General features: G+C 40.5%; 1 protein-coding gene and 1 long non-coding RNA gene across 2 annotated transcripts in view; one reads left to right on the forward strand and one right to left on the reverse strand.

The window, feature by feature from the left end:
- Nucleotides 1–19017, forward strand: part of LOC138762438 (trichohyalin-like) — a 166760-nt gene that overhangs the window by 1322 nt on the left and 146421 nt on the right. Inside the window, exon 2 of the mRNA XM_069936195.1 lies at nucleotides 12457–12549. Within this exon, the coding sequence (XP_069792296.1) occupies nucleotides 12457–12549 (93 nt within the window). The remainder of the gene's footprint in view (nucleotides 1–12456; nucleotides 12550–19017) is intronic.
- Nucleotides 1421–8573, reverse strand: LOC138761599 (uncharacterized). The gene is made up of 3 exons (XR_011356385.1): nucleotides 8518–8573; nucleotides 6482–6715; nucleotides 1421–3330 (listed from the first exon to the last, which is right to left on the reverse strand). It is a non-coding gene; the product is annotated as an uncharacterized lncRNA (long non-coding RNA).

The following is a 19017-nucleotide window of genomic DNA, read 5'->3' on the forward strand; positions in this document are numbered from 1 at the left end:
CACCCTGCCACATTCCTGCCTATCTACAGTCCACCAACATCGCTTTCGTTCGCAGAGGACAAGCAAGGGACACCCCTGCAATGCCGCAGTGAAGGCCCATTCAAGGTGTTACAGCGTGACAGTATCATTTTCACCCTGAACATTGGTGGGCAGCAGGACATGTTTACCATTGACCTCCTCAAGACAGTGCATTTAGACTCAGGCCAGCCTGTCCTGGCTCCCCAGGTCAGATACAGAAGCCACCTGCCTAAAGACAGTACTGTGACTTATTCAAAGGGTGGCAGCAATTCTGGGGTGGTGTAGTGAACCAAGCAACTGCACAGTTAGATGGGCCAAATCACTGTGTCAGTCAGTTGGTACAAGATGGCACAGGCCCCCCTTCCCTTCTCAGGAGAAGCCCGCGTTTGGCAATATGTGTTGCCTGGGAGATGTCGTCACTTCCTGGTTGCACATCGTTGGGGCACGCAGTGACTCCGCAACGTGCTGACGTCACTCCTTTAGACCAGCGCATCCCAGACAGGAAGTGGATCGTCCCCTAAAAGCAACACGAGAGATTCAAATAAAGTCAGTTACTGTTCACCTTCGTGTTGTGTGGACGTACTTCATTTCAGTAGTGCTGCCATTAGCAGCTGCTACACCAGAATATTTAATAGGAGGAACAGAAAATCAAAGTATTTTATGAATGGAGATAGCAGAATGCAAAGTTGTGGAGGGATCTTCGTATGTAGAACACAGTATATAGGTACAGCAAATATCTAAAATGGGGGAAAACCTTCATTGCAACTGGGATGGAGTATAAAAGTTGAAAGTATTTTTACAATTATTCAGTTATTTAAAAAGATCTCAAATGGAGCATTTCACTTTTTAAAAAAAAGAGGAATGTGCTTGCAGAAGACAATGCAGAGAAACTTTCCTAGCTTGATTCTTCGCATGAAGGGGTTGGCTTATGGAGAAAGTTTGACCAGGTTGTGCCTAATAATTTGCGATTTGATAGAATGCTAAGGAGGTTGAGAAGGGAAAGACTATCATCCCAATCTTGACAACATTTTACAGGAGCACAAATGAGTGTGTCCTGTCTGGCTGCATCATTGTGTGGTTCAGTGGCTGCAAAGCATTAGACTGTAAGATTATTAAAACAGCTGAAAAGATTATTGACACCACTCTTTCCTCTATTGACGACATTTACCTGGGGCATTGCTTAAATTAGGCTCAAAGAATTATCAAAAACCCTTTCTATTCAGCACACAGGATCTTTGACCTACTATTGTATCATCAGAAAGGAGGAATTGGAGCATCAAAAATCAGGACTACCAGGCTGGGAAATAACTCCTTCCCACAGACTGAGATTGATGAACGATGTCCTGTAACCTTGTGTTTCTTATAAATGAAACATGTACATCATTATGAAATATTTATAGATATTTATTTTATATTATATTTTTATGTATATATGTGATTATTATGTGCTGTATTTATGTGTGTGTATCATGGTCTAGAGAAACGCTGTTTTGTCTGTCTGAAGATGCACAGTCAGATAATGAACTTGAATGAGAGTGGATTTTATTGAAATCTAAGATTATGGAGTAATGCCCTGAGGCTTTCTCCTTATGAGGGAATCTGAAATAATGGAAACAACAATGGAGATAACAACAAATTTCTTCTCTTAGATGTTCATGAAACTGACATTCTCTGCCCCAGAGAACAGAAGTGGCTGAAGAATTTAATACAATCTTTGTCCAAGAATTCTTAAGCTGGGATCTGAAAACATGGGGGTACTACTTTCTCTTGATTTGTACAATTTAATCAGATGTTTGCATCCCAATCTCCAATTCAGGTCCACAAGAAGAGCTTGAATCTATTGCTAAGCATGAACATCAGCAATGGCCTCATCTTTCCCCATTCACCATCAGTAGATCACCCTGTGTAACGTTCACACATAAAATGTAGATACACCAAAATCTTAACATCAGAATGTGAGAGTAAATGAAGAAACAGTGGTGAATGGGATGGACTGTATATAATACAGCTTGCCACAGGGTTATTTGTATTTTTTTTTAAGTCAATGCTGATGCGATTAAGTCAGATGAATTTGCACATTGGTACTGGTAGAGAATTAGAGTCATGGAGCTATAAAGAACACAACATTTATTTCAGCTTAACTCATCACTGCTGAACAAGATGGCATTCTGGACTAGTCCCATTTGCCTGCATTTGGCTCGTTCCTTCCCATCCCATATCTTGAACATACGTAATTATACCTGCCTCTAAAGAGCTTTCACCAACAGTTCATTGCAGCTATGAAAAAAATTGCTGTTAAGATCCCTCTTAAATTTCCCCATGCCTTAAGCTATGCCCTCCAGTTCTAGAATAAATTGACACTGTGGAAAAAGACAGTGAGCATGCTCTTTATCCATGCCACTCAATGATTTCATAAACCTTTGTAAGGTAACCCCTTGTTCTCTTGTGCTCCAGTAAATAAAGACCTAGCCTCTCGCTTATGATTCAAGCTCTCAAATCCATGTAACACCCTGGTTCATCTCTTCAGAACCCTTTCCAACTTAATGACATCCATCTTTTTGCTGGGCAACCAGAACTGCACACAGTATTCCAAGTGTGATCTAACCAACGATTTATAAAGTCGATTCATAATCCCTCAACTTTTACACTCAATATCCCACCTAATGAGTGGCAAATGCCTTCATCACCATCCTGTTTACCTTCGATGCCACTTTCACAGAGCTATGCACCTGTACTCTTAGGCCTCTCCTACAACACTCTCCAGGGCTCAGTGGCATCACTAGGGTTGGTACACTGAGTGCATAACTCATGGTGTCACCCCACCCCATGGACCTCCTCCAGTACCATACTATAAAGAATCTATAGTAATGTTTTTTGTATTTAATATTACTTATACATTGTGATTCCTGTCTATCACTGAATGTAATGGCAATTTTTTTCTTCTGGCTATCAGTCCCATAGGATGATGATGGTTCCTTTCAGTCAGTTTGTGGGGTTTGATAATGAGAATTTCCCACTCCTCAGAAGGGAACAGCATGTGCGTGAATGGATTTAGGTGAGTTGGGATTGCACAGGTTCAGACCCACTCTCTCGACATCCCCTCCCAGATCCAGCGGCATGGTGAGGTCCAAGATGGCTGGGAGAAGTTCTTTTGCAGTGAGTGGCCAGACCAAACTTCAATGCAAGGATTGCCCTTTCTGCCCTTCGCGGCATGCTTGCTAGATGGCCATTGATCCTACAAGAGACTTTGCCATTCTTTGAGAAGTCTTGTTTTTCATCCTGCAGGGTGCCTAGCCCTGCAGGGTGCCAAGCCTGATGGAGGAACCAGTTTAGTGAGATCAACAACTAGCAAAATTAAAATTACACCTTTAAATTACAATATCCTATGCACAGCATCAACAAAAACAACAGTGTGTGCTTGTAGCATGTGCCGATGAAACCACATGATTTGAAGCATCCCATTGTAATTGGGTAATAATGACAGCTCTGACCAAAGTGCATTAGAAGGTTCTAAAGGTAAACAGCATCAAATTTTAGCCTTTTAGGTATATTGATAAATGCAAGCTGGACTTACAAAACACATTTTTATTCTTATAACCAACTACATGGATATTTTAATATCTAAAAAAAGACATTTCTGCTGAAACACTGCACAAAAATTTTATAGATAGTGATTTTGGTGCCACCCCCTCTGATGGTGTCACACAGTGGGGTCCACACCTCCCTACTGACGCCACTGCCAGGGCTCTTATATTTACCCTGCTTTGACTTACCAAAGTGCAACTCCTCACACTTATCAGGGTTACATTCCATTTATCGTTCCTTGGTCTAGTTTCCCAGCTTATCTATATCCTGTTTATACTTAGAAATTGTTCCTCACTGTTCATCATACCACCAGTTTGCTATTCCACTGTGCTGTATCATTAAATTTAAACAATATACATATTTGGAGTCATCTGAAAATTTATTAACTGTGTTAACTACATTGTCATCCAAATAATTAATATAGATAACAATAGTGAACCCAGCACCAACCCCTGTGGGACACCAATCACAGACCTCCAATCAGAAAAGCAACCCTCCACTATTACCCTCTTATTTTTTTCTTACAAGCCAGTTAGTTGGCCAGCACATCTTAGTTCTCTTGTGATCCAACCTTCCAGACTAGCCTATCATGCAGCACCTTCTGTATGTGTGTAATGTCTACTGTCCTGCCCTCATCAATTCTCTGGCTCACCTCCAAAAACTCTATCAGATTCATGAAACATGATCTCCTACTCACAAAGCCATGCTGACTACCTCTGTCAGTCCTTGCCTATCCAAATGCTGGTAGATCCTGTCCCTCAGAATCCCCTTCAGCCATTTTCAAGCACACCAGCCTATTCTCATTGCCCTTTTTAAATAATGGCATGTAGGAGCCCATGGCCTGTGCCTCGGGCCAACACAGGAAATGGCCGTCAAATGCGGCAACTGGCAAAGCATCGTGCGGGCGGAAACACCCATTTCCATGAGCTGCTGCCAGAGTGGTGAAACTGGCCAATCACCACTGGTGGATTGCAGGGGGCCCAACCAGGGCCCTGGCATCCAAGGTAAACAATTGGAAGCTGGCCTGCTCAAGCCACGCCCTAGTGGTGATGCAGCCAAGCTGACTATAGAAGGCAGAGCAGTCACTGAATAAACTAACTCAGTGTTGAATACACTCTACTGGTGTATGTGCCCTTCTTCTGCAGATTCAAGCTACTGTCTGAGGGCTTTAACTGAGCTGTAGTCATAGCAACCTCAGTACAGGCACATTATCCAGTCTTCTAGCATTTCACCCAAGGCTAAAGATGATGTAAATATCTCAGCAATTTATTCCCTAGCTTTCCATAAAGTGTAAGATGCACTCCTTCAGGCCCATGGGATTTGTCTACTTAATATGCTCTAAGTCTGTCTTTACCTCCTTCCTGGTATTACTTATATGGTCCAGAACATCACAAATTATTTCCTCCAGTTCTTTAACTTCCATGATCTTCTCCACATTAAAGAGTGATGAGAAATATTCATTTAAAATCTCATCTGTCTCCTGCAGTGCCACACAAAGATGCCAAGCCTATCTTTAGGGGAACCAATTCTTTCCCTAACCACCCGTTTACTCCTAATGTTCCTGTAGAATATGTTGGGAACTTGCTATGCCCTTACTTTCAATTCCACATCCATCTCATGTCCAAATTGTGATCTTTGATTACAGCCACAAGCAAACTCCAACACACCTACATTTGAATGCCATTAACCTGCGCATAGTGGTCAGGAGTTTAATTAGTCTGAATGGGAGAATGCTTACCAGAGCAATTAACCTCTTTATGAGATATTAATGAGTTCCAGCTAAATTCAATTTGGCTTTATCATAAATTAAACATGTGAAGGGTTAGGGGAAATGGCATTATGTGATTGAATAGGTACTTGCATTGCAAGAGGAATCCCAGTTTTTTCTGGCAAGTATTTAACAGCATTTTTCTGCACATATCAAAAGAGATGGACCATCAAAAGAGGAGGTTTATCATCAAACACAACTTGCAATGATCTGGTATAGATGTGTACACAGGAGAGGGCATTCAGAAGTGCTTGGAGATAGTTTCCTGGAGGATGAATAGAAGACTGGTACACAAAGTTGATTCTAAGCAGGGTACAGGTGCAGGAGAAAGCATGCAAAAGTGCACATACAGCTCAGATGGAGAGGTGAGATAGATTATGCAGGGGAGAAGGGGGTGCAAGAGGGACATGCACAGGAGAGGCAGGGAACAGGTACAATTCTCAGGATGGCAGGGGATTTGTGCTACAATGGCACATGACAAAGTATACTGATGGGCTTGATATACAAAGGGATCTGGTACACCGGAGGGAACAAGGGACATAGAACAATCCTGTTGGAGGAACTCAGCAGATTGAGCAGCATCAGTGGAAGAAGAATGGTTGATGTTTCGATCAGAAGCCTTCCACAGCCATGTAGTCTTGATGAAGGTTTCTGACCCAAAATGTTGACCATTCTTTTCTTCTCACTGAGGCTGCTCAACATGCTGCATTCCTCCAGCGAATGTTTTTTTTCCCTCCAGTTAGCAGTTCTTGATCTATGTAATTGATGATGGGAGCATCAGGTTGGCACATTAATAGTGATGCATAGGATATCAAGGGGTGATGTGCATGCGTTGATGTAAAGTTATGGAAGGCAACCAAATAGAAGAAGGTGGACAGACTGGACTCTAGCAGGACTTATTTAGAGTGGAGATATTTTAAATGTTGAAAAGGGCTCCAACACTGAGGAAGCGCTCCTTGAGTGTTCTCACAGAGGCATCAAAAGAAACTTTGCTGACCATGTTGGTGTTCTGAGCTGGTTCCATTTGCTTGCATTTGGTCCATATCCTTCTAAGCCTTTCCTATTCATATATCTGTACAATTGTCTTTTGAATGTCAAAATTGCACCCACCTCATCAGTTTCCTCTGGCAGCCTGTCCCAGAAATGAACCAGTGTAGCGGGCTGAGTGATCATGTGGTTAGATTGGCCAAATCACCGCTCCTGTCAGTTGGCGCAAGATGGTGCAGGCCCCCTCTTCTCAGGAGAAGCCCACGTTTGGCTACACGCAATGCGAACAGGCAGTGACTCCACAACGCGTTGACATCACTCCCACAGACCAATGCGTTCCAGACAGTGGCTTGTACCCTTAAAGCAGCATGTTAAATTTAAACAAGTCAGTTACTAGTTCACCCGTGTGTATGGGTGTGGGGATGTATTTCATTTCAGCAGCGCTGCTGTTAGCAGACACTACACCTCCATCTGAGAGAAAAAGTTGCTCAAGTCCCTGCTAGAATAATCTCACCTGGGGAAAAAAAGACTGTGGCCATTCACTTTATCTATGCTCCCCATGTTTTTATAAACATCTACAAGTTCATCCTAAGGCTCCTGCATCTATGGAATTAAGACCCAGCCTACCTAACATAACTTGAACATAATCCTAGGGACCTCCTTTGTATCATTTCAAATTTATTGTGAGGTGGCCACAGTACTCTAAGTGTGGTCTCACCAATGCCTTCTGCAGCTGAATCACAATATTCTGACTTTGGTACTTTTCACTACCATGTCTGCCTGAATTGCCACATTCTAGGAACTATGTATTTGTACCATGTTCTGCAATACTCCCCTGGGCCCTACCATGGCTTGACTTACCAAAGTGCAACATTTCTCATTTGTCAGAGCTAAATTTCATTTGCTGTTATTGGCCCATCTTCCCAACTGATCAAAATCATGGTGTAAACTTAGATATCCACCACACCACTGATTTTGGTGTCATCTACAAATGTTCTAATCTAGTTAACTGCTGTGCCATCCAAATCATTAATTTAATTAACAAACAACAGTGGACTCTGCATTGATTCTTGAAGTGGACCACTGGTCACAGGCCTCCAATCAGAACATCATCTGTCCACTACTACCCTCTGACTCCTTCCATTAAGCTAATTTTGAATCCAATGAACTAACTCCTCTTGGGTTTCAAGAGATCTAATCTTCCAGACTAACCTGCAATGTGGAACATTGTCAATAGCCACGATAAAGTCTATAATGTCTACTGCCATGCCCTCATTAGTCCTCTGGGTCACCTCTTCAAAAACTCTATCATGAAACATGATCTTCTATGCACAAAGCCATGCTAACTACCTCTGTCAATCCCTGCCTATCCAAATGCTGTAGATCCTGTCCCTCAGAATCCCCTTCAGTCATTTTCAAGCACACCAGCCTGTTTTCATTGCCCTTTTAAATAACAGCACAACATTAGCCATCTTACAGTCTTCAGGCACTTCACCCGAGGCTAAAGATGCCATAAATATCTCAGGAATTTCTTCCCTAGTTTTCCACAAAGTGCAAGGATGCACTCCTTCAGGCCCTGAGGACTTGTCTGCTTTAATAGGCTGCCAATACCTCATTCCTGGTATTAATTGCAAATTATTTTCTCCAATTCTTTGACTTCTCTTCAGAAAAGAATGATGAAAAATATTCACTTAAAATCTCACCAAAATCCTATGGTGCCATGCAAATATGCTAATCAGTTAATCTCAAAATTATATTGGAAATGAGTAATGTTAGTAAAAGGTGGCCTGGCTTACTTTGATTTACATTAATCTGGATATTTTAATGGAACAATGTCTGTGCTGAACATGATGCACAAATTAAATGAAAAATCTGCTGCTTGTACGTGACACATATCCCTATATTTCATGCCAATTCATAAGCACATCTAGAATCCTCTTAAATGCCACTATTTTAACTTTCTACCACTCCTCCTGCGGCCAGTTCCAGACATTTAAACAGCCCGCCCACCCCACCACAGGAACGTGCCTTTACTTTGAACACGTTTCCAGTTTACATTTTATCCTGGGAAGATTTTGACTTCTCATAATTTTGTAAACTATCAAGTTTATCTTCAGCATCTGCACTCCAGAGAAAACCGCCTAAGATTGTTCACATACCTCTTAATCTAGGCAGCGTCCTGGTAGCTATTTTCAAAGCCTCCAGATCCTTCCTGTGGTCAGGCAAGCAGAACTGTACACAATAGTCCAAAATGAAGCCTAACTGACGTTTTATAGAGCTGCAACATAACTTCCTTTTATACTCTCGTCCTGGCCAATGAAGGCAACCAAACCATAAGATTTCTTATTGGCCTATCTTAGGTCTGGCCTGCAGAGCCCTCTATACCTCAATACTCCGAAGAATCCTTCCATTAACAGTATACCTTGTCCTTACATTTGACTGCTCATATCTGTAAATGATCTATATCCTGTTCTATTTTTTGTTAGCCTTCTGCAGTATCCATAACTTGGAGGTGTGGTGGATAGTGCAAATATCTCACTCTCTGCAAACTTATTAACCCATCCACCTATTTTTTTCATCCAAGTCATTGAGACATATCATAAACACATTTGTTTAATGTTTGGATACTGAATATTGTGGTGGGTTTCTTTAATATGACTTCATTTGCAACATATAGAGAATGATTTTGAGATGGTTTGGTACATTGAATACATTTATGGACTAGAATAATATATGCGTTTAGTATAGATGGGGACTGGCTAATTATATTTGGGACCTGGATTCACAGTCTCAGGAGATTTAGTAACTATGTCTGAAATATCTAATTGATTGAGAGGGTGTTTGTTTAATGGTCGGCAGTCAAATTTAGAATTTTTGCCGGTCGCCGACATTTATTGTGCTGAAGGGACGACGCCTTTAAGCAGCGAGGCCGACCCCGGAATATGTTGCAAACAGCAGTCAGGACTTCATCCGGAACTGGGGCCGAGCTCTCAGGGGTGTCCGTGTGACAGCTATCAGACCGGGGAAACGACCACTGGCTGGTGAACCACGGCTGGAAGGAGCCAGCCTTCCGAGACGGGCAATAGGGAGAGAGACAGACAGAGGTACACTGGAGAGGAAGAGAGTGTGTGCTGAGAGAGTCTGTTTGAAATGGAGGAGCCCAACGAGAGAGACAGGAGAGACTTGCCTGAAAGAAGGCAGAATACATTCAGAGACGTTGCATCAAATGGAGTCGGGCAGAACGTGGAGGGGGATGTGTCTCAAGTGGAGAGAGGCAAAGGCATGTTGAATGCAGGAGGCAAAGCATATCAAGTACAGAAGAGCAGAGTGGTGGGCAAGATATTGACCCAATATCACCAAGTGGCGAGGGAGAGATAGAGTGGGTCGAATTAAGGCCATTATCAAAGGTGTTTTGTGAAAAGAGAATGTCAGATGTTTGGGGTGCAACGTGCAGATGGAGTCACTGCAACTCGTGAAGCAGAGTAGTGTTTAGAGAGAGAGAGGAAAGATCGACAGATAGAGATTGCAAGAATGTGCAGAGTGGGGCACGATATCAAATGAAAAGAGGAAACAGGTGAAAGCTATCAGAGAAGGAAACTTATGGCGGAAGACATTGTACCAAAAGTGGTGGGGCGAGTGTTTCGATGGAAGGTCGGAGTAGAAAGAGACGTGCTGTATTTATTATGAAGAGGGGCTGTTAAAGGAGAGAGGCAATTTCAAATGAACACACTGTTTAATAGAGCCCCTTCGTTAACTGGTCCTCTTGATCGGGAACCTCTTTTGCTCGAGACATCCTATGCTGTCTGATTTGTGAGATCTGGATGTCCTCGTATTAGTAGTTTACAGTATTAGGCTCCTTAATTAAGGAAGGATGTTAATGCATTGGAAGCAGTTCAGAGAAGGGTTACCAGACTGATACCTGATATTTAACCAGATTGCTCAGTGAGGAAAGGTGGGATCTGCTAGAGATATGGAAAGGATGTTTGCTCTTGTGGAACAATTTAGAACTTTAATCGTGTTTGGAACTCTCTTCCTCAAATGGAAGTACAGTCTAAGCAGAGTATTTTAATCTTAAAACAGGTACGCGGATGATTGATGAGCATTAGGGTGAAAGTTCACTGAGATTGGATGGGAATTCACAGTTGAGGTGACAATCAATTTATCACTTTGTGCTAATTTTTACTTTCATATTTAATGTATTTCTTTCTTGGTACATACTCTGTCTTTCTCTATTTGAAAATGTGGAGGAGAAAAAAAAACTATCCAAAAGAAAATGGGTAGAAACAGACCAGCAAATAGAGTGACATTCAGTATCAGTGGGAGTGGAGCAAAGAAACTGTAGCAAATGGAGGGGCAGATTCAGGTCAATGTTTCAAATGATGGGCAATGGGAAAGGAATTATTGACTGAGCAGCAGTAACTCTATCACATGATATGGCATATTGTGGAGCAATGGAGTAATATCTGCAGTTTATAGGGACTATCAAATGGAGGGGCAGTTTATGGAGAGAGGTGCTTCTTAAATGGAAAGAGTGCGCAGAGATAAAACCAAATTGAAAAAGAAGTAGTGTGGACACAGAGTATATAGAATGGGAGAAGAGGAGAGTGTAGATGGTGGGAGGGGGGGAAGAGAGATGTGCATCAAGTGGACTAGGCCAAGAGTGCATTTGTTTGATAACTGTCATGTTGAACATCTTAAATGATCTTGTGCTTGAAGGCACTTTAATTGTTTCTGATGGTTTGAGGGTAGATAAGAATCATGTAATGACAGGAAGCACGTCAGATGTGAAGTTTTTTTTAAAAAAGGTGGTTCTAAAATAATAGGCTAAAAATGAGAAGGCGATAGAGGTCAAGGCTGAAAGGAAGTTTGCTGGAGAATATTTGTTGAATGTAGTGAACACCCAGGGTGAGTTGGGGCAAGTATAGAAGAGATTATGTACTGATGCAGGGCAAGATTGGAGGTGAAGAAGCAGAGCTCATATAGGAAGGAAGTGTTCCTTCAAACAGTGAAAAAGTGAGATGAAGACAAGATATCAAATGTTATTGGTAGGGTTTGGGAGACATTATGGATGGGAATAGAATGCATTAAAATACAAAGGGAGCAGAAAATGCTATTGGTCCACTAAATTGGTGTTGTTGGTCACCCATTCAAGTGACCTGCAAGATTTTAAGGAAATTTGGTGAAAACCCCAATGTTAAGTTATTCTTGGGGTATATTTTGCATGGTAAAACTTAACTTGTACATTTCCAGTGGTAGCTTCCTGCAGAGATTGCAACTGATTTGCTATTGCAACTGTGAGGCATGTCAGCTCTTGAAGGATAGCCCATGGCAGTCACAATGCAACAGCATAAGGGGCAGCTGTGGAGGTAATGGGAGGATATAGTGTGCTGCTATGTGTGGGGTTACATTACACTTGCCCATGATGAGCTGTTGCACTATTGGTATCTGTAAGAGACATGGGTACAGACTCCTCCAGGAAATAACACCTTGTAAAATGGTGCGTAATGCAAAGATGTTACAATCTATTGGTCCCGCTTGTGGACAAATAAAGAGAACAGAGCATGGTAAAATGGGACTGGCAGTCTGCGGAAAACTCTGATGTGACAGTGGAATGCTTTAATTTGTGTAGCAAACAGATCAGTAAACATAATAGATAATGTTAGACAAATGAAAGGTTTGTCAGGATGAAAAATGCCTAGGCAAGTTGTCTGTTGATTGCCTATCAATTTATGACATTGATCGACATATGCATAATACATTTTCTGGACAAATCACCATTTAAAAATGTGTATATATATAAAAAAAAAGTCCAATTTTTAGGTAAGGAAGATAATGGTGGAGATGGGCAGGGAGAAGGAATGGAATATTGGTGGAAAGCCATTGGCTCTACTGAATAAGAGAGTGAAGAGCTGGTGAGGTTACAAATGTGACATCTCTAAATTGATCGTAGAATGTGTAAGGGCCACTAGTACCTCGCAGCTGTCTAGTCATTCAGAACTACACTCACACCTTTCCAATTTTCTGAGATATTCAAAACAAAAGCAGACCAGGAGTTTTATTTTTACATGAACTTTTTTTCCCTGTTGCAAATATTGCAGGAAATGGGGACACAAGGATCTGGCAGGAAACGGATTGCCAACCGAGAGCGACTATCTGCAGAGGATGATACTCTGAATCTGATTGCCAGGGAGGTAGGCTAGATCTTCTTTTGTGTGTCTAAAGGCCCAGCAATTATTAATCCGGTTTAACCACACAATGCTCTTGAAAATGTGTTTATTTCTGTTTATGTCTTGTTCGCATTTGTGCATCAGGCAATGTTATTGCATGATCTATGGATCATACGTTTCTCATTAAATATACACAGTGGCATTTTCTCCCTTTTTTCCCCTCTATCCTCCCTCCCCCCTTCCCAACCCCCTCCAAAACCAATAAATATTCAACATATACAATAAAACCATGAAACAATGTCTTCACACAATGAAAAATAAACAAGAAAAATGTGTCATCTACTTTTACACACTGAATCAAGTTGTTTTGCCTTCTTATCATTTTAGGGGGTGGAGGTTTGAGGCAAGCCCTCTCTGTTATGTTCCATGTATGGTTCCCAAATTTGTTCAAATAATGCGACTTTATTTTTTTAAATTGTATGTTATTTTTTTCAAATGGAATATATTTATTCATTTCCATGTACCATTGCTGTATTCTCGTGCTCTCTTCCATTTTCCAAGTTGACATTATACATTTTTTTGCTACTGCTAAGACTGTCATAATAAATCTTTGCACTTTATCCAATTTGAGGCCTAATTTCTTACTTCTTATGTTACTTAGAAGATTTCTGGGTTTTTTGGTATGTTGTTTTTTTGTGATTTTATTTAATATCTGATTAGATCTTCCCAAAATATTTTCACTTTCTCACATGCCCAAATTGCATGTACTATTGTTCCCATTACCTTCTTACAGCGAAAACATCTATCTGATAATGTTGGATCCCATTCTTTTAACTTTTGAGGCGTGTAACCAATTATACTGTATCATGCGTAACTTTGTGTTTATTGTATTCTTCCTAGTTCCAGAACATTACTTTTCCCATGCTTCATTTTTTATCTTTATGTTTAAATCCTTTTCCCACTTTTTTTTAGGTTTATAGCTTATTTCATCATTTTCCTTATCTTGCAACTTAATGTATATGTTCGTTATAAATCTTTTAATTATCATTGTGTCTGTAATCACCTATTCAAAGCTGCTTCTTTCTGGTAATCTCAATCTGTTTCCCAATTTATCCTTTAAATAAGCTTTCAGTTGATGATATGCAAACATTGTACCATTATATAATGCTTTAATCCAATTAATATATTGTTCTAGTAGATTGAACCTCTGTAAACTTTAAATAAATAGTTCCATCCTACTCTGTCAAAGGCTTTTTCTGCATCTTATTTCCTTGAACTGCATGAATTAGGTTAATAAGTTTACAGACTTTATCCGCTGTTCGTCTTTTCTTAATAAATCCAGTTTGATCTTGTTTTACTATTTTTGGTACACAATTGGCTAATCTGTTTGCTAATAATTTTGCTATTATCTTATAACCTGAGTTAAGTAGAGATATTGGCTATATGATGCTGGTGTTAATGGATCCTTCCCAGTCTTTGGTATTACTGTAATTGTTGCTGTCTTACATGAATCTGGCAAGTTTTGTGTTTCTTTTATCTGCTTCATTACTTCCAGAAGAGGAGGAATTAATAACTCTTTAAAAGTTTTATAGAATTCTATTGGGAATCCATCTTCTCCAGGTGTTTGATGGTTCGGCAGCTTTTTCAATATATCCTGTACTTCCTCTATTTCAAATGGTTTTATTCGTTTGCTTTGTTCCTCTTCTTGCAATTTCAGCATTTCAATTTTAGCTTAAAAACTCTTCTATTTCATCATCTTTCCCCTCATTCTCAGTTTGGTATAATTGTTCATAAAATTCCTTAAATTTCTCATTAATCTCTATTGGATTATATGTAATTTGTTTGTCCTTTTTCCTTGATGCCAATACAGTTCTTTTAGCTTGTTCTGTTTTAAGTTGCTAGGCTAATATTTTATGTGTTTTTTCTTCCAGTTCGTAATAATTTTGCTTTATTTTCATTATGTTCTTCTCCACCTCGTACGTTTGTAATGTTTCGTATTTTATTTTTTGTCTGCCAATTCTCTCTTTTTCGTTATTTCATCCCTTTTTACTAGTTCCTTTTCTGTACTTACTATCTCTCTTTCCAACTTCTCTATTTCTTGATTGTAGTCCTGTTTCATCTTAATCACATAACTTATCTGCCCTCTAATGAAGGCTTTCATTGCGTCCCATAATATAAATTTGTCTTTCACTGATTCCAAATTTATTTCAAAATATGTTTTAATTTGGCATTCAATAAACTCTAAATTCCTGCCTTTTAAGTAGCATGGAGTTTAACCTCCATCTATATGATTTTGGTGGGATGTCCTCCAGTTCTATTGCAAATAACAGGGATGAATGATCAGATAGTAATCTAGCTTTATACTCAGTTTTCATAACTCTCCCTTGAATATGGGCCGACAACAAAAACATATCAATCCTTGAGTATGTTTTATGCCTACTCGAATAATATGAATGAATATTCCTTCTCTCTTGGGTGCTGCCTCCTCCATATATCCAAAAGTTTCATTTCATTTTCAAATTTAACCACAAATTTGGCTACTTTATTCTTTTTGCTTGTCTTTTGTCCAGTTTTATCCAACATTGGATCCAAATTAAGGTTAAAATCCCCTCCTATCAATATATTTCCTTGTGTATCTATAATCTTCAAAAAAATATCCTGCATAAACTTTTGCTCCTCCTCATTAGGTGCATATAAATTGAGCAAATTCCAAAATTCTGAGTATATCTGACACTTTATCATTACAGACCTCCCTGCTAGATCTATTATTTCCTCCTCTATTTTGATTGGATGTATTACAGTTACTGATACTGTCTTGATTTGCCTTGTCGCATCTAATGTTGTGCAAGCCTTGCCAAAGCTGTCGAGCATCTGTCTTGAGATGTTGGGTTGGTCTAGAATTGTCTTTTTGATTTGGTGGTGGCCTCCTGGTCTTTCTGTGAATGTCTGTATCACGGGGATCCGTGCAGGATTCTCAACGTTTCAGTATTTTCATGAAAGATGTGGATGGAATAGTTGCTGAACGTGCTGATAAAACACGGAAGAGTAAATTAGGAAGCGACTGAGATAGGTTAAATGAACAGGCAGGGAAGTAGCAAATGGACGTGGAATAGTCTGTTTTGGTCAGAAACAAGGCTTATAATTGAAGAGAGACTGCAGAACTGAGAGACAAGGAGCGATCTAGTGCATGGTTTGCACTAGGCAAATATCCAGGTTTAGCCATTAATTAAGAAAGCTACTGCTGGAAACACAAGAATGCAAGAGCTAGAGTCTGGAGCACAAAAGGTGCTGTTGGAGGAATTCGGCAGGTCAGGCAGCATTTTTGAGGGAAATGGACAGTTGACGCTTTCACCTGAACTGGAAGAGTTGAGAGGAGAAAGCCAGAACAAAGAGGGGAGGTGGAAGGCTGGGGCAAGCGATAGATAGATTTAGGAGAGGAGATGCTGATTGGGGAATGGATCAGATGGGAAGGGTGGAGACTGACAGAGATGGGAGGCGATAAGTGGGGGCTACAAAAGACTGCAGATTATGGAATCTAATAAGGAAGGTAGCGGGTGGATGGGAAACGGTGAGGGAAGGAGATTGGGGTCCCAAAGGGCTGTGTGCCTGGGTGATGGACAGATTTAGGTGGAAGAAGGGGGAAAAAGTGGGAAATTGGTGGGTTTGAGAAGGGTATGTGTGAGAGTATCTTGGTGGATCAGAAGGAACGAGAGTGGGACTGTGTTATTTGAAAGTGGATAATTCAGTGTTCATGGGTAGTAGACCATTCAAGAGAAATGTGAGGTGGTTTTTCTAGTCTGCATTTGGCCTCGCCCTGGCAATGGAAAAAGTTGAGAATAGACATCTTAATGTGGTCATGGGATGGGCAAGTGAAATGGCTTGCAGCTGAGAGTTCTGGATGACCATTGTGGACTGGGCATAGGTGCTCAACTAAGCATTCGTCTGGTCTTCTTGGTCTCATTGATATAGAGGAGGCCACATCAGGAGCATTGAATTTAATAAATGAGGTTAGAGAAAGTCAACACAACAATGGTTATAGGGGAAACTGCCTGGGTAGGGGAGGGATGTGTGAACCAGGGAGACAGAGAGACTGATCCTGATGGAAAGCAGATAGGGGAAGATGTGACTGGTAGTAAAACCTATTGTGGCTGGTGGAAATACTGAAAAATACTACTTGCTGTTGAGGAATGGGACACAAAAGTAGGGAGGTTAAGCTAAGTTACATAGGACAACAGCGATATTACATTTGGAGCACTATTGTACTGGCCTCCATATTTGAACTACATTAGAAATTCAAAGAAGTTTTATTAGACATGCCTGGAATAGATGGATTGTCATGTGACAAAATGATGCGCATAACAGGAAAGTCTGCAGATGCTGTGATTGTTGTGGAATAAACAAAGTGTTGAAGAAACTCAGCAGGTCATGCAGGGCCTATAGGAAGCAAAATTGTATAACCAATGTTTCAGGCCTGAACCCTTCAAGGTATGAGCAAAAAAGCAGGAAGGCACCTAAATTAAAAAGGAAGGGGAGGAGGAAGAGGGGCAGGGAAAGTGTGCAGACCAAGAGGCAAGAGGACCTGGGTAAATATGGGTGGGAGTTTTAGAATAGTTTTAAGGCAAAGGTAGGCAGTTTTTTTGATAAGCAAGAGAGAATAGGTAGGAGTATGGAGTTGTTACAATAATGATCTTATTAAATGGAAGAGCAGGCTTGAGGAGCCAAATGGCTTACTGTCTTGAAACCACAGGTAACTGCACTTCCTGTTATTCTTAGTCTAAGAATTGGGATAGACAGACATTGAGAAGATGTGGAAGTTGTATTGAAAAGTGCAAGTTGCAGTTCATTGGAGAACATATACCAGTCTCCCTCAGTGTTGACCAGAACATTGACAACTCTCCAATGAAGTAACTTTTGTGAATAGAGGTTCTTTTTAACATTTCCTTTATGGATGTGTGTGTTTGAAAGGACAGAGGATTCAGTCTTGTCCCTGCTATAAACCTATTTATCCAGAACGAAAAACATGGAAGGATAGGCTCAACATTCACTGCCAGAAACAAGACCATTTAAGTATTTGTAAATGCCGACCATCAAAACTAAGACATAAACTGCTGGAAATGCATAACCAGTCAGTCAGCAGATGTAAATGTAGACTAAAGTTTTGGATGTATCCTTCCTCAGAACTGTGCTTAGGTGACCTAAATGATGCAGGGCAATATTATTCAAAACTAAAAATCAATTGTAATTCTGTCAAAAATATTGCTCACATTGGTAGATTTGGAAAATTTTTACATAGTTTGATCAGCTGCTTGCAATCCAATTGCTCATCCTGCAACTGAACCTGGCTCATCCAAACAACTACTCATCTTCAGTCTTGGCATACTATAGTCCTCTGAACACAACATAAAATTCAGCAATTTCAGTTAACTCACTTTCCCTGTTTGTATCAGAGTTGGCCAATTTATTGTTAAGTTATAGCTGGAGGACTATCTCTCCACAGGTACTGCCTGAACTTCTAGGAATTTGTAGCATTCTCTTTTTGATTTCATCAATAGTTCAGACCTGCATATCACATCTTTGCATGATTTATCTCGCAGTCTTTTCTCATATTTCTTCTCTCTCGAAACAAATAGAATCGTGCGCAGCATATCTCCGAAGGGGTGCTCAGCACAAAAAAAAGTCACAGCAGACATCATACGCTGTGGGTTGGTGGTAGAATCTGCAATGAACAAGCTTTGGTTCACCACTAGAATGGGCAGAAGGGTGTGCGGCTGTTGCAGTTACAGGAGTGCAGGTGAATCCATGTTTCTTTAAAGAGTCTCTTTGATTGTTGGGAACGCTCAGCTATTGGCATCTCTTTGTGTGCCATATGCAATCAAAAGTTATCAAATTGCATGTATTATATACATGACAGTAAAGAAATCTTGAAGTATTACATGCATAAGACTCCATCCCATGCCACCATAGGATTAAATGGCAGTAAATTACAATCACAATCTAACCTCCACTGCATATTTTTCCCCATGTCCAGAATATCTTTTTAGCAGTATTCTTGTCTGAAGAAAATGATTAAGTCCAAGGCTCTAGAATTTTCTAGATGTTTAGATTAAGATCATTAGCAAATTAATTTTTTTCCCAATGTAATCCATGATGAGAAGTGATGGTGAAGGTGGTAGATGCAAGTTAACCAATGGTCACTCCCCAGCTCCAGCAGAGTACTGCCTAGCCCAAGCACCCCATATACATCAGCTGCCTGACCTCTCCGAGACAGCCTGAGAAGGACAACCCACTGGAAATGACTGTGATACCACAGTGGGAATAATATCATCTAACATTGTGTCTCAAGGTCTCTTTGCCTCCCAGTTTCCCCCTCCATGTACTTTATCCCCTCCCCCACACCAGATCTTAATCCCATTCCATCTATTTTTTTTATTCTATGCCTTTCTGTTGTCTCATTCATTATTTCTTTCTGCTCTTGCCATCTCTCTGCTTTGC

The sequence above is a fragment of the Narcine bancroftii genome, chromosome 4 (genome assembly GCF_036971445.1).
Source record: "Narcine bancroftii isolate sNarBan1 chromosome 4, sNarBan1.hap1, whole genome shotgun sequence".
Classification (NCBI taxonomy): Eukaryota; Metazoa; Chordata; class Chondrichthyes; order Torpediniformes; family Narcinidae; genus Narcine; species Narcine bancroftii.